This window comes from Oncorhynchus kisutch, linkage group LG29 (genome assembly GCF_002021735.2).
Source record: "Oncorhynchus kisutch isolate 150728-3 linkage group LG29, Okis_V2, whole genome shotgun sequence".
Classification (NCBI taxonomy): domain Eukaryota; kingdom Metazoa; phylum Chordata; class Actinopteri; order Salmoniformes; family Salmonidae; genus Oncorhynchus; species Oncorhynchus kisutch.
The window spans coordinates 22303431-22315796 of NC_034202.2; the positions used below are offsets into that span (position 1 = coordinate 22303431).

General features: G+C 43.2%; 1 protein-coding gene across 1 annotated transcript in view; it reads left to right on the forward strand.

The window, feature by feature from the left end:
- Window positions 1-12366, forward strand: part of LOC109874199 (nucleus accumbens-associated protein 2-like) — a 59538-nt gene that overhangs the window by 35325 nt on the left and 11847 nt on the right. The window contains exon 2 of the mRNA XM_020466015.2: window positions 8249-9168. Coding sequence (XP_020321604.1) covers window positions 8322-9168 — 847 coding nt within the window. The 5' untranslated portion in view covers window positions 8249-8321. The remainder of the gene's footprint in view (window positions 1-8248; window positions 9169-12366) is intronic.

Sequence of the window (12366 nt, forward strand, 5' to 3'; positions counted from 1 at the left end):
CAAGGGGAACTACTACTCCAAGTCTCAGAGCGTGTGACGTTTGAAACGCTATTAGTGCTCACCCCGCTAAATAGCTAATCATTTCACATTGGTTACACCAGCCTAATCTCGGGAATTGATTGGCTTGAAGTCATAAACAGCACAATGCTTGAAGCATTGCGAAGAGCTGCTGGCAAAACGCATGAAAGTGCTGTTTGAATGAATGCTTACGTGCCTGCTGGTGCCTACCATCGCTCAGACTGCTCTATCAAATCATAGACTTAATTATAACATAATAACACACAGAAATACGAGCCTTAGGTCATTAATATGGTCGAATCCGGAAAGTGTCATTTCGAAAACAAAATGTTTATTCTGTCAGTGAAATACGGAACCGTTCCGTTTTTTTATCTAACGGATGGCATCCCTAAGTCTAAATATTGCTGTTACATTGCACAACCTTCAATGTTATGTCATAATTACGTAAAATTCTGGCAAATTAGTTCACAATGAGCCAGGCGGCCCAAACTGTTGCATATGGCATACAATGAACGCAAGAGAAGTGACACAATTTCACCTGGTTAATATTGCCTGCTAACCTGGATTTATTTGAGCTAAATATGCAGGTTTAAAAATATATACTTCTGTGTATTGATTTTAAGAAAGGCATTGATGTTTATGGTTAGGTACACGTTCGAGCAACGACAGTCCTTTTTCGCGAATGTGCACCGCATCGATCATATGCAACGCAGGACACGCTAGATAAACTAGTAATATGATCGACCATGTGTTGTTATAATTAGTGATTATGGTTGATTGATTGATTGTTTTTTATAAGATACGTTTAATGCTAGCTAGCAACTTACCGTGGCTTCTTACTCCATTCACATAACAGGCAGGCTCCTCGTGAGGCAGGTGGTTAGAGCGTTGGACTAGTTAACCGTAAGGTTGCAAGATTGAATCCCTGAGCTGACAAGGTAAAAATCTGTCGTTCTGCCCCTGAGCAAGGCAGTTAACCCTCCGTTCCTAGGCCGTCATTGAAAATAAGAACGTGTTCTTAACTGACTTTCCTAGTTAAATAAAGGTGTTTATGAAAACTTGAAATCGCACCTAATTAATCGTCCATTCCGATTAATCGGTTGACCTCCAGTATAGAGTACAGTATATACATATGAGATGAGTAATGTAGGGTATGTAAACATTATATGAAGTGGCATTGTTTATTATTTCACTATGGCCTATTTATTGACTTACCTCCTTAACCTTACTACATCTGCACACACTGTACATAGATTTTTCTATTGTGTTATTGACTATACGTTTGTTTATCCCAACAACTCTGTGTTGTTTTTATTATTTTATTAGTCGTTTTTTATTTATTTCACCTTTATTTAACCAGGTAGGCTAGTTGAGAACAAGTTCTCATTTACAACTGCGATCTGGTCAAGATAAAGCAAAGCAGTGCGTCACAAACAACAACACATAGTTACACATGGAATGAACAAACATACAGTCAATAATACAATAGAAATGTCTATATACAGAGTGTGCAAATGGGGTAGGATAAGGGAGATAAGGCAATAAATAGGCCATAGTGGTGAAATAATTACAATATAGCAATTAAACACTGGAGTGATAGATGTACAGAAGATGAATGTGCAAGTAGAGATAATGGGGTGCAAAGGAGCAAAATAAATAAAATAGCTAACAGTATGGGGATGAGGTAGTTGAATGGGCTATTTACAGATGAGCTATGTACAGGTGCAGTGATCTGTGAGCTGCTCTGACAGCTGTTCCTTAAAGTTAGTGAGGGAGATATGAGTATCCAGGTTCAGTGATTTTTGCAGTTTGTTCCAGTCATTGGCATTAGAGAACTGGAAGGAAAGGCAGCCAAAGGAGGAATTGGCTTTGGGGATGACCAGTGAAATATAACTGCTGGAGCGCGTGCTACGGGTGGGTGCTGATATGGTGACCAGTGAGCTGAGATAAGGCGGGGCTTTACCTAGCAAAGACTTATAGATGATCTGGAGCCAGTGGGTTTGGCAACGAGTATGAAGCGAGGGCCAGCCAACGAGAGCGTACACGTCGCAGTGGTGGGTAGCATATGGGGCTTTGGTGACAAAACGGATGGCACTGTGATAGACTGCATCCAATTTGCTGAGTAGAGTGTTGGAGGCTATTTTTTAAATGACATTGCCGAAAGGATTGGTAGGATAGTCAGTTTTACGAGGGTGTGTTTGACAGCGTGAGTGAAGGATGCTTTGTTGCGAAATAGGCAGATTCTATAATAAATTTTGGATTGGAGATGCTTAATGTGAGTCTGGAAGGAGAGTTTACAGTCTAACCAGACACCTAGGTATTTGTAGTTGTCCACATATTCTAGGTCCGAACCGTCCAGAGTAGTGATGCTGGATGGGCGGGCAGGTGTGGTAGCGATCGGTTGAAGAGCATGCATTTAGTTTTACTTGCATTTAAGAGCAGTTGGAGGCTACGGAAAGAGAGTTGTATGGCATTGAAGCTCGCTTGGAGGTTAGTAAACATAGTGTCCAAAGAAGGGCCAGATGTATACAGAATGGTGTCATCTGAATAGAGGTGGAATCACCAGCAGCAAGAGCGACATCATTGACGTATACAGAGAAGAGAGTCAGCCCGAGAATTGAACCCAACAACAGGCCCTCCGATTTGACACACTGAACTCTATCTGAGAAGTAGTTGATGAACCAGGCGAGGCTGTCATTTGAGAAACCAAGGTGTGGTGAATGACAGAGTCGTAGCCTTGGCCAGGTCGATGAATACAGCTGCACTGCTTGGCTTTATCTTGTCCAGGTCGAAGTTGTAAACGAGAACTTGTTCTCAACTGGCCTAAATAAAGGTGAAATAAATAAAAAGGTATTGGATTGGATGGTCAATTATCATGGTCAAGTCATATTGACAGAGTTGTTGTGACGATGGGGAGGGGTATGTTTGTTATAAAAATATGCTCTGCCTTTTTTACACAAAAAACAACTGTACTAGTTGTTCAGGCTCTGGTCTTGTCCCATCTTGATTATTGTCCAGTAATATGGTCAAGTGCAGCAAAAAAAGACCTAGCAAAGCTGCAGCTGGCTCAAAATGGAGCAGCACACCTTGCCGTTAACTGCACCTACAGAACTAACATCAACAACATGCCTGCCAGTCTTTCCTGGTTGAGGCTTGACAGGAAACTAACTGCATCTCTCCTAGTTTTTATGAGAAGTATTACTGTGATGAATATTCCAGATTGTCTGCATAATCAAATAACATTCAGCTAAGACATCCATACATAACCCGCAAGACATGTCAACAGGGGTCTCTTCCCTAAGTACAAAACAAATTCACGGGAACGCACAGTATTATACAGACCAATGATCGCATGGAACTCCCTTCTGTCTCCAATTACTCAAGAAAACAGTAAAATTACCTTTAAAAACGGATTATTACATCTCATGGAATGACGGGGACTGTGAAGGGACACAAATACAAACACACTCACACACAGACACACTCTAACCCACACATCATTTCTGCTGTTGTATTGTTTGTGTATCGTTGTGTATTACATTTGTGTGACTGTCCTTGTCTATCATTGTATCAGTGTTTTGTTACTTGTCATGTATTGCATATTCAAATACTCCAGCCTGCTACTACAAGTAATCAGCACCAGGCCCCAGAGTGCTGCCCTGATTCAAATTTCCACAACACATTCCAATAAATTTAGAAGGAGCAGTAAAAGCATTCAAATGTCATGTCCCATTCTATAAACTACACCTACACACTCATAACTCACAGTGACACATAAAGAGTGGATGTGCGCACACACACACACACATGCAAACACCCTCTCACACAAGCGCATTAACTCTCTCTCTCTGATGAAAGTATCTTGTTATTCTTGTCATGTGGCATCGCCCTCTCTCTCTTTCTCTCTCTCTCTCTCTCTCTCTCTCTCTCTCTCTCTCTCTCTCTCTCTCTCTCTGATGTGCTGTGCGCAGTGCTGTGTCGTCCCGTCTGCCTGACTCAACATATTTCTGGCTCCCCCTCCCCCTCTCTGCCCAGGCTGGCACGTACATGCATGTCTGTAGACTCTATACCCAGCATGCTTCACTTCTCTCTGTGCTGTGGCGCACGCGGGACTCACTGCATTGCAGCCCCGTGTGCATTGATTGGCAGAAAGACAGCAGCTCAGAGGGAAAGTGGTGTGAAGAGAGGGAGGGGGAAAGAGAAAGCAGGAGTGAGGGGAGGTATCCTAAGGCTTCAGCGTGCAGACAGACAGACAGACAACCAGACAGACAGACAGACAGGAAGAGGGAAGAGTGTCAATAACGGTATGCAGGTGTTAAATGGGACAGAACTCGTCTGAGTTTTAGTTTTTTATACAGACATCACCACTGCTCTGGCAGGAATATGACTGCTGATGTGTGACCACACTAACTGACTATGTGATTTCCCTTCTCCATTTTCTTTCCCTGTGGTGATGTGAAGTCAGAAGTTTGCCCAGTTTTGGTATCTTTTCATTACATCTGGCAGGCTGGGTTTTTGTCTGAGAGGGAGTGAGTAAGAGAGAGAGAGAGCCAGAGAGGGAGGGAGTTAAACATTCTGGTGTTGTTTACATAGCAGGTGTTGTTTACATAGCTACGCAGTGAGTAAATTACGAGTGAAACACACATTTCATGCTGCCCACACCCCTCTCTCTCTCTCTCTCTCTCTCTCTCTCTCTCTCTCTCATATGTGTGTCATGGTTGTTTTATGTTCACAGCTTCCCTCACAGTCCTTAGCAGAGACACTCTCTGTACTGTAAGCTGCTGTCTAACCTTTCCCTGGGCTTTCCTCTGTCAAACTCAATGACGTCTGGGGTCCTTTTTCCTTCTCTAATCCATCCCAAACACCAGTCCGGGAGCCCTGCTTAGTGCCTGTGCAAAAATGTAACCAGACAACAACAGAGGAAATTGTCTACCTGAACAAACTAAGACAGTGAACTCAGTGACATCTCACTGGGAGAACTCACTCGCTCATGTTAGAAATCCCCCAACAGACAGTCACAGCATTTTAAACGAATCTAACGTAATACTTGCACAAACTCGAGCAAGTTCAATCTTTTCCGTCATTCAGAATCAGTAGTGGTAATAGTAGGAGCTGTTTTTGTGTGAGTCACATTCTCAATAAGATATTGCATTGACGATTTCAGAGCAAATGACTGTGTTACAGCATAATTAACTCCTTTTCTCTCTGCTCCCCTTTTTCTCTGATTTAACTTTAATTTTATTTACTTAGTTCTTTGATTATGTTTTCTCTCTTGGCCATTGTCTACATCCAGATAGGAGCTGAAGTTGCTCCAAACGCAATTGTCTTTCTTTGCTCGTACTGTCCTTAGATGACTTTCCCTCTGTCTCAGCCCACCCCCTCCCTCCCTTGCCCAGTCTCCATCTCTGTCTCTGTCTGTAACTGTAGCCTGTGTTTTTCTCTCTCTCTCTCCATCTCGCTCCCTGGCTCCATCCCTCCCTCTCCCTGCGACATACGTATAGATGCTGCATTGATTGCACACAGAGAGCCTCCCACTCCCTTCATCACTGATGCGCTCTCTCCAGCTGCAGCAGCACTTGTTGAATTCAGCCCTGGGAGAGACAGAGACAGAGACAGAGAGAGAGAGAGAGAGAGAGAGAAAGAGCGTGAGGGTGAGTGAAAGGAGAGAGAGAGCGAGGGAGAAAATCTTTAAAAGAGAGAAACAGTGGGAGAGGGAAAAGCTCAGAGCGCTGAGTGAGACAGAGCAAGGCTTTGAGACAGATGAAAAGCATCAGAGCGCTTTTTTCTCTCTCCTCCCTTCTTCTCTTCTGGTCCTGGCGTGCGGAAGCTCCATGGTGTGTCCACTCTCCTTTCCTACGGACTGGGTTGTACAGGTCAGAGTTGTCTGGGATGGAGGTGTGTGTGTGTTTGTGTTTGGTGCTTGCGTCCATCCAAGTGTGTGTGTGTGAGAGAGAGGAGGGCTGTGTGTGTGTGTCTATGGAGGGGGGTAGAGAGGGGTTGACAATTTTCCATTTGTATTCTTGGAAACCCTCCTGCAGCGTTGCTCAATAATGAAACTGGCGAATGTGTGGTGGAGAAAAACACAGAGATAAGGTTCATGGAAAGAAGGAATGTATGCAAATATGTCTGGAGAGCATGCCTGGCTCTAACTGGGTGTTATCGTAAAGGGAGCTATCAAAGTCACACATTTTTGTGTCTCTGAAGTTAGGTGTTTCTAGTTATTATACATGTGTTTCCTTGCTGGCTACAGATTAGTTTATACAGTCAAACTGATGGGAGCATACTTACTGAGTTGAAAAATACATGTAAATTACAGTGGGGCAAAAAAGTATTTAGTCAGCCACCAATTGTGCAAGTTCTCCCACTTGAAAAGATGAGAGAGGCCTGTAATTTTCTATCATAGGTACACTTCAACTATGACAGACAAAATGAGGGAAACATTTTCAGAAAATCACATTGTAGGATTTTTTATGAATTTATTTGCAAATTATGGTGGAAAATAAGTATTTGGTCACCTACAAACAAGCAAGATTTCTGGCTCTCACAGACCTGTAACTTCTTCTTTAAGAGGCTCCTCTGTCCTCCACTCGTTACCTGTATTAATGGCACCTGTTTGAACTTGTTATCAGTATAAAAGACCCCTGTCCACAACCTCAAACAGTCACACTCCAAACTCCACTATGGCCAAGACCAAAGACCTGTCAAAGGACACCAGAAACAAAATTGTAGACTTGCACCAGGCTGGGAAGACTGAATCTGCAATAGGTAAGCAGCTTGGTTTGAAGAAATCAACTGTGGGAGCAATTATTAGGAAATGGACATACAAGACCACTGATAATCTCCCTTGATCTGGGGCTCCACGCAAGATCTCACCCCGTGGGGTCAAAATGATCACAAGAACTGTGAGCAAAAATCCCAGAACCACACGGGGGGACCTCGTGAATGACCAGCAGAGAGCTGGGACCAAAGTAACAAAGCCTACCATCAGTAACACACTACGCCGCCAGGCACTCAAATCCTGCAGTGCCAGACGTGTCCCCCTGCTTAAGCCAGTAAATGTCCAGGCCCGTCTGAAGTTTGCTAGAGAGCATTTGGATGATCCAGAAGAAGACTGGGAGAATGTCATATGGTCAGATGAAACCAAAATAGAACTTTTTGGTAAAAACTCAACTCGTCGTGTTTGGACGACAAAGAATGCTGAGGTGCATCCAAAGAACACCATACCTACTGTGAAGCATGGGGGTGGAAACATCATGCTTTGGGGCTGTTTTTCTGCAACGTGACCAGGGTGACTGATCCGTGTAAAGGAAAGAATGAATGGGGCCATGTATCGTGAGATTTTGAGTGAAAACCTTCCATCAGCAAGGGCATTGAAGATGAAACGTGGCTGGGTCTTTCAGCATGACAATGATCCCAAACACACCACCCGGGCAACGAAGGAGTGGCTTCGTAAGAAGCATTTCAAGGATCTCAACCCCATAGAAAATCTTTGGAGGGAGTTGAAAGTCAGTGTTGCCCAGCAACAGCCCCAAAACATCACTGCTCTAGAGGAGATCTGCATGGAGGAATGGGCCAAAATACCAGCAACAGTGTGTGAAAACCTTGTGAAGACTTACAGAAAACGTTTGACCTCTGTCATTGCCAACAAAGGGTATATAACAAAGTATTGAGATAAACTTTTGTTATTGACCAAATACTTATTTTCCATCATAATTTGCAAATAAATTCATTAACAATCCTACAATGTGATTTTCGGGTATTATTTTTCTCATTTTGTCTGTCATAGTTGAAGTGTATATATGATGAAAATTACAGGCCTCTCTCATCTTTTTAAGTGGGAGAACTTGCACAATTGGTGCCTGACTAAATAGTTTTTTGCCCCACTGTATATCATTACACTGATTATATTAACTGTTCCTTTGGTCATTGAGGCCTACTACGTTGAATACTTACTTTGCATATTACCTTAATTTATGTTTTTATACCATATTTCTGCAGTTCTCCCATGTCTCTCTCTTCACACACATTCTTCTGTCACGTCTCTTTCTGCTCACTCTCCAACGTCCCCCTCTCTCTTCCTCCCTTTCCCGCTGTACCCTCTGTTTCACACATCGGTTTCACTTATCTGTCTCACATCTCTTTTTGCTCTCTGTCTTTCACATACTCTATTCTCCTCTCTTCTCAAGTTTTCCAATTAGTCTAATCCATCCCTCCTTCTCTCCTTGTACAGATGTCCCTTTCTCTGGCCTTGTCAGTGCTGACTCTCTGAAGCCTCTTCCTCCTCCTCCTCTTTCTCCACCACCATGTCCCAGCTGCTCCACTTGGAGATCCCCAACTTCGGCAGCACGGTGCTGGGCTCCCTCAATGAGCAGCGCCTGCTCGGTCAGTACTGCGATGTCTCCATCCTGGTTAAAGGCCAGGCCTTCAAGGCCCACCGGGCTGTACTAGCCGCCAGCAGCCTCTACTTCCGAGACCTGTTTAGCAGCTCGTCCAAGAGCCAGTTTGAGCTGCCCTCGTCGGTGACTCCCGCCTGCTTCCAGCTGATATTATCCTTCTGCTACACGGGAAAGCTGACCATGGCAGCCAGTGAGCAGCTGGTGGTGATGTACACCGCCGGGTATCTTCAGATCCAGCATATTGTGGAGCGGGGCATGGACCTGATGTTTAAGGCCAACTCGCCCCACTGTGACTCTCAGACGGCAGCCATGGAGGAGCAGCAACCAGGCTCAGAGCCCCAGAGCCCCAGTAACAACACACTGGCCGGGTCAGGGACGTCCATCCTGGGGCCACCGGGCTGGTCCCCCTCCCTGGTGCAGCCCACGCGGAGGATCAAACTGGAGGGGTGCGATCCGTTGCCCAGCCTGAGTCACCATAAGAAAGGTTCCTCTTCATCTGAGCTGGGAGGGCGGCTCTCCAAGGGAAGCTCATTGTTCTACACGGGGGCGGGGGGAACCACCATCTTCCCGGGGATGCAGCCCTATCCAGTGGCAGGGGGAGAGAGGTCCAGTCCTGGGGCCTCCAGCCTGCCCACCACGGACAGCCCAACCTCCTACCAGAATGAGGATGAGGAGTTTGAGGAAGAGCCGTATGACGGGATCACGGAAGAGGCCTACAGTCAGATCTATGGGCGCTCAGCCAACCCATACGGAAGTAAGTATCAACTGTTGCTTAATAATGCAGTTCTCTGTTACTGTATATTAGTATAACTGCTACTCATTTGTTTAACTGCCAGCTATTTCCTTGGTGTTCACTTTGATATGCGGGATAAATGCGACGCTCTATACATCACCTTGAAAATAATGTATGACCGCCGAGTCCCTTTGCCGGAGTTCATTATTCCAAGGTAATGTGCAGAACGGAGGTGTTTATCCCGCATATACCACAGTTACCAAAGAAAACAATGCTTAAGCACACATTTACCGGTAGAAATAACATATAATACATGTTATACCACAGCATTGTTGAATACTCGTTTCTGATTGGCTAGAAGAGCATTCTAGAATGGACATTAAAACCAAATAACGGGACGGTTGGACAAGATATCGGGACAGTTGGAAAAGATACTGGGAAACCTTGCAATCATGATGCAATATGCACCAACACACATGCAGACCATTGCTACAAAGTTACAGAAAGCTAAACCAACAACCACACAAACCCGAAATTGGATGCATTGTAAAAGCAGGTCCAACAAAGAAAAACATTGCTAGCTAACTAGCAATTGATTTGTTTTTGTAGAGACATATTTTTGGGATGACCTAATGTGGTGAATGATGAACATGAAATTCTATGGTAGTCATGACGCAAGTGGTGCTATGCTGTCAAATCCTCTGACATGTTTCTGGTTTGACCAGCTGTTTTCAGCAACTGATATTTTTTTATTTGGTTGTCATATTGGCAGGTTTGCTAGCAACAAACTATTTATATCGACGAGTGTCCTGAGAGAAGGCACTATGCCAGGCAAAATTTGGGCATCATCTGCTTATGGTTATGGATGTATCCAAAATAATGTCCATAGAAAACAGCTTAAGCAAATGCAAATTCAGCTAGTTCGCTGTTATTCTGTCTGCAGACGTCGTAACTGTTAACCGTAGCTATTTGGCTAGCTAGCATGCAAGGGATAAGAACATTGCTAGTGAGCATAGTAATGGAACATATAGAATTAACATCAGGGTTGCGTGCTTAAATATAGAACTAATCGAGAGAACGACTGGGTCGCATCTCTAGCAACCAAAAGATGAGAAAGTATGAATTTGTTATAAAAAATGAAAATATCAATGAAGATGTTTTATTTCTACCGGTAAATATTGTTTTATTTGGTAACTGTGGTATAAGCGGGATAAACTCTTCTGTTCTATACATTACCATGGAAAAATGAACTCCACTACGTTGTCCATTATTTCCAAGATAATGTACAGAATGTCTGCATTTATCCCTTACATAACTGCCTAGCTGCCGTCATCATTATTACCATATATAGTCCTCCTGGTTTCTATTACTTCATAGGGAAAATAAGCACAAGTTCCATTTGGTGTAAAGTTGCCAGTTGTATTTAACCATTTCAAATGAACTCGTACAAAGCAGCCCAAAATGAATACCGACAATGAATACCAACACCTGCCAAACTGCCAATTGTTTCAAATACTTTACAGGACTGTATCAAATAAAGTGCTGCCCAGTTCTCTGACTACCTCTTGTTATGAGAATATCCTTTCATGTCAAAGCAAGGGCTCACTTGCAACATCTCACTTCATGAGCACTGATGGGGAACGTTACTTTTAAAAGTAACTTGTTATGTTACAACATTACTTGCATTAAAAGTAACCCGTTATGTAAAAAAAAAATTGGTCGATAGACTGAGATTTTTTTTAGTTCAGCCGTCAAAAATTGTAAATAAAAATTCATGGCACACTGGACACGTGACTGATTCGCGCCTGTCTCATTGGACTAATCCATTGCGGAGGCCATGGAGATGGTACAGTCCATAGACAGATATCGGCAAGCGTGAGAGTATTCCTTAGACCTACAGTAGGTGTGAAAATAATGTGTCTTGGGTATAATTTTAAATGTTGATTCAAGAAGAAGGGATTGTGGCTTAGATGCACCAGGCTTGTCTCTCTAGAATGTGCTCTCTCCCACCAATTTGTGCGCATTCATTGTTTTATAACTTAATTGTGTGAATTGTTTGCCTTTTGATTGTTAATGTCTTGCAACTCACCATTACATATACCACCATATACCAGTAGTACATTTACCATTAATTCCTATAATTTCTAATCTGCTATGTTTGTTTGGTTACAGTCATTTCTGTTAATGCATTCAATATATTATTATTCCAGTCTTTTGTCATTCTCATTGTCGGAGTGGACACGTTGTTTGCAGAGCGCACAACCTATGTTACACTTGTGAGAAACAAGTTTTGGTTTATTTCATTCCATTTATGGGTTGTCAATTTATTAATTGTATTTTGTTGGGAGCACTCCTGTCATATTGTTGAGTAAGGGCACACACCTGATTACGTATACATGTAGGCCTAAACCATCTGGCCTGCGCGCAAAAGTATAAATGTGCTCATTTGGGCATGTATGATAGTATTTCTAATTGTTTTAACGCACCACCACTTTGGAGCTTCTCAAAGTATTTTTTTTATTCACCTCAAACAGCAAGTAAACAAAGTCTGTTTTTACATCAAATCAAATTTATTTATATAGTCCTTCGTACATCAGCTGATATCTCAAAGTGCTGTACAGAAACCCAGTCTAAAACCCCAAACAGCAAGCAATGCAGGTGTTGAAGCACGTTGGCTAGGTAAAACTCCCTAGAAAGGCCAAAACCTAGGAAGAAACCTAGAGAGGAACAGGCTATGAGGGGTGGCCAGTCCTCTTCTGGCTGTGCCGGGTGGAGATTATAACAGAACATGGCCAAGATGTTCAAATGTTCATAAATGACCATCATGGTCAAATAATAGGTCTGGGACAGGTAGCACGTCCGGTGAACAGGTCAGGATTCCATATCCGCAGGCAGAACAGTTGACATCCATTAAGAATGACAATAGTTCCTCAATGTATTTGAAAAATCTATCCATCTCTACCCCTTTCAATAACCACGACTCTCGGTGTGAATGGGAAAAATGTCATGCTCTGATCCAGTGTAAACGTCATAAAAAAAGATGACTTCTTATCCCTTGCGCAAATACAGCTTTGTCTGTCTGAAGCTCACTGGCACAGGAAACTCTGAGAACCCAGAGTAATTTATACAATGTTGTAAGTTTGCTAGACCCAGTTGCAGGCCATACCCAGTTGATAGTTGATACAATGTTTCAAGTTTGTTGAAGACAGGCAGAGTAGA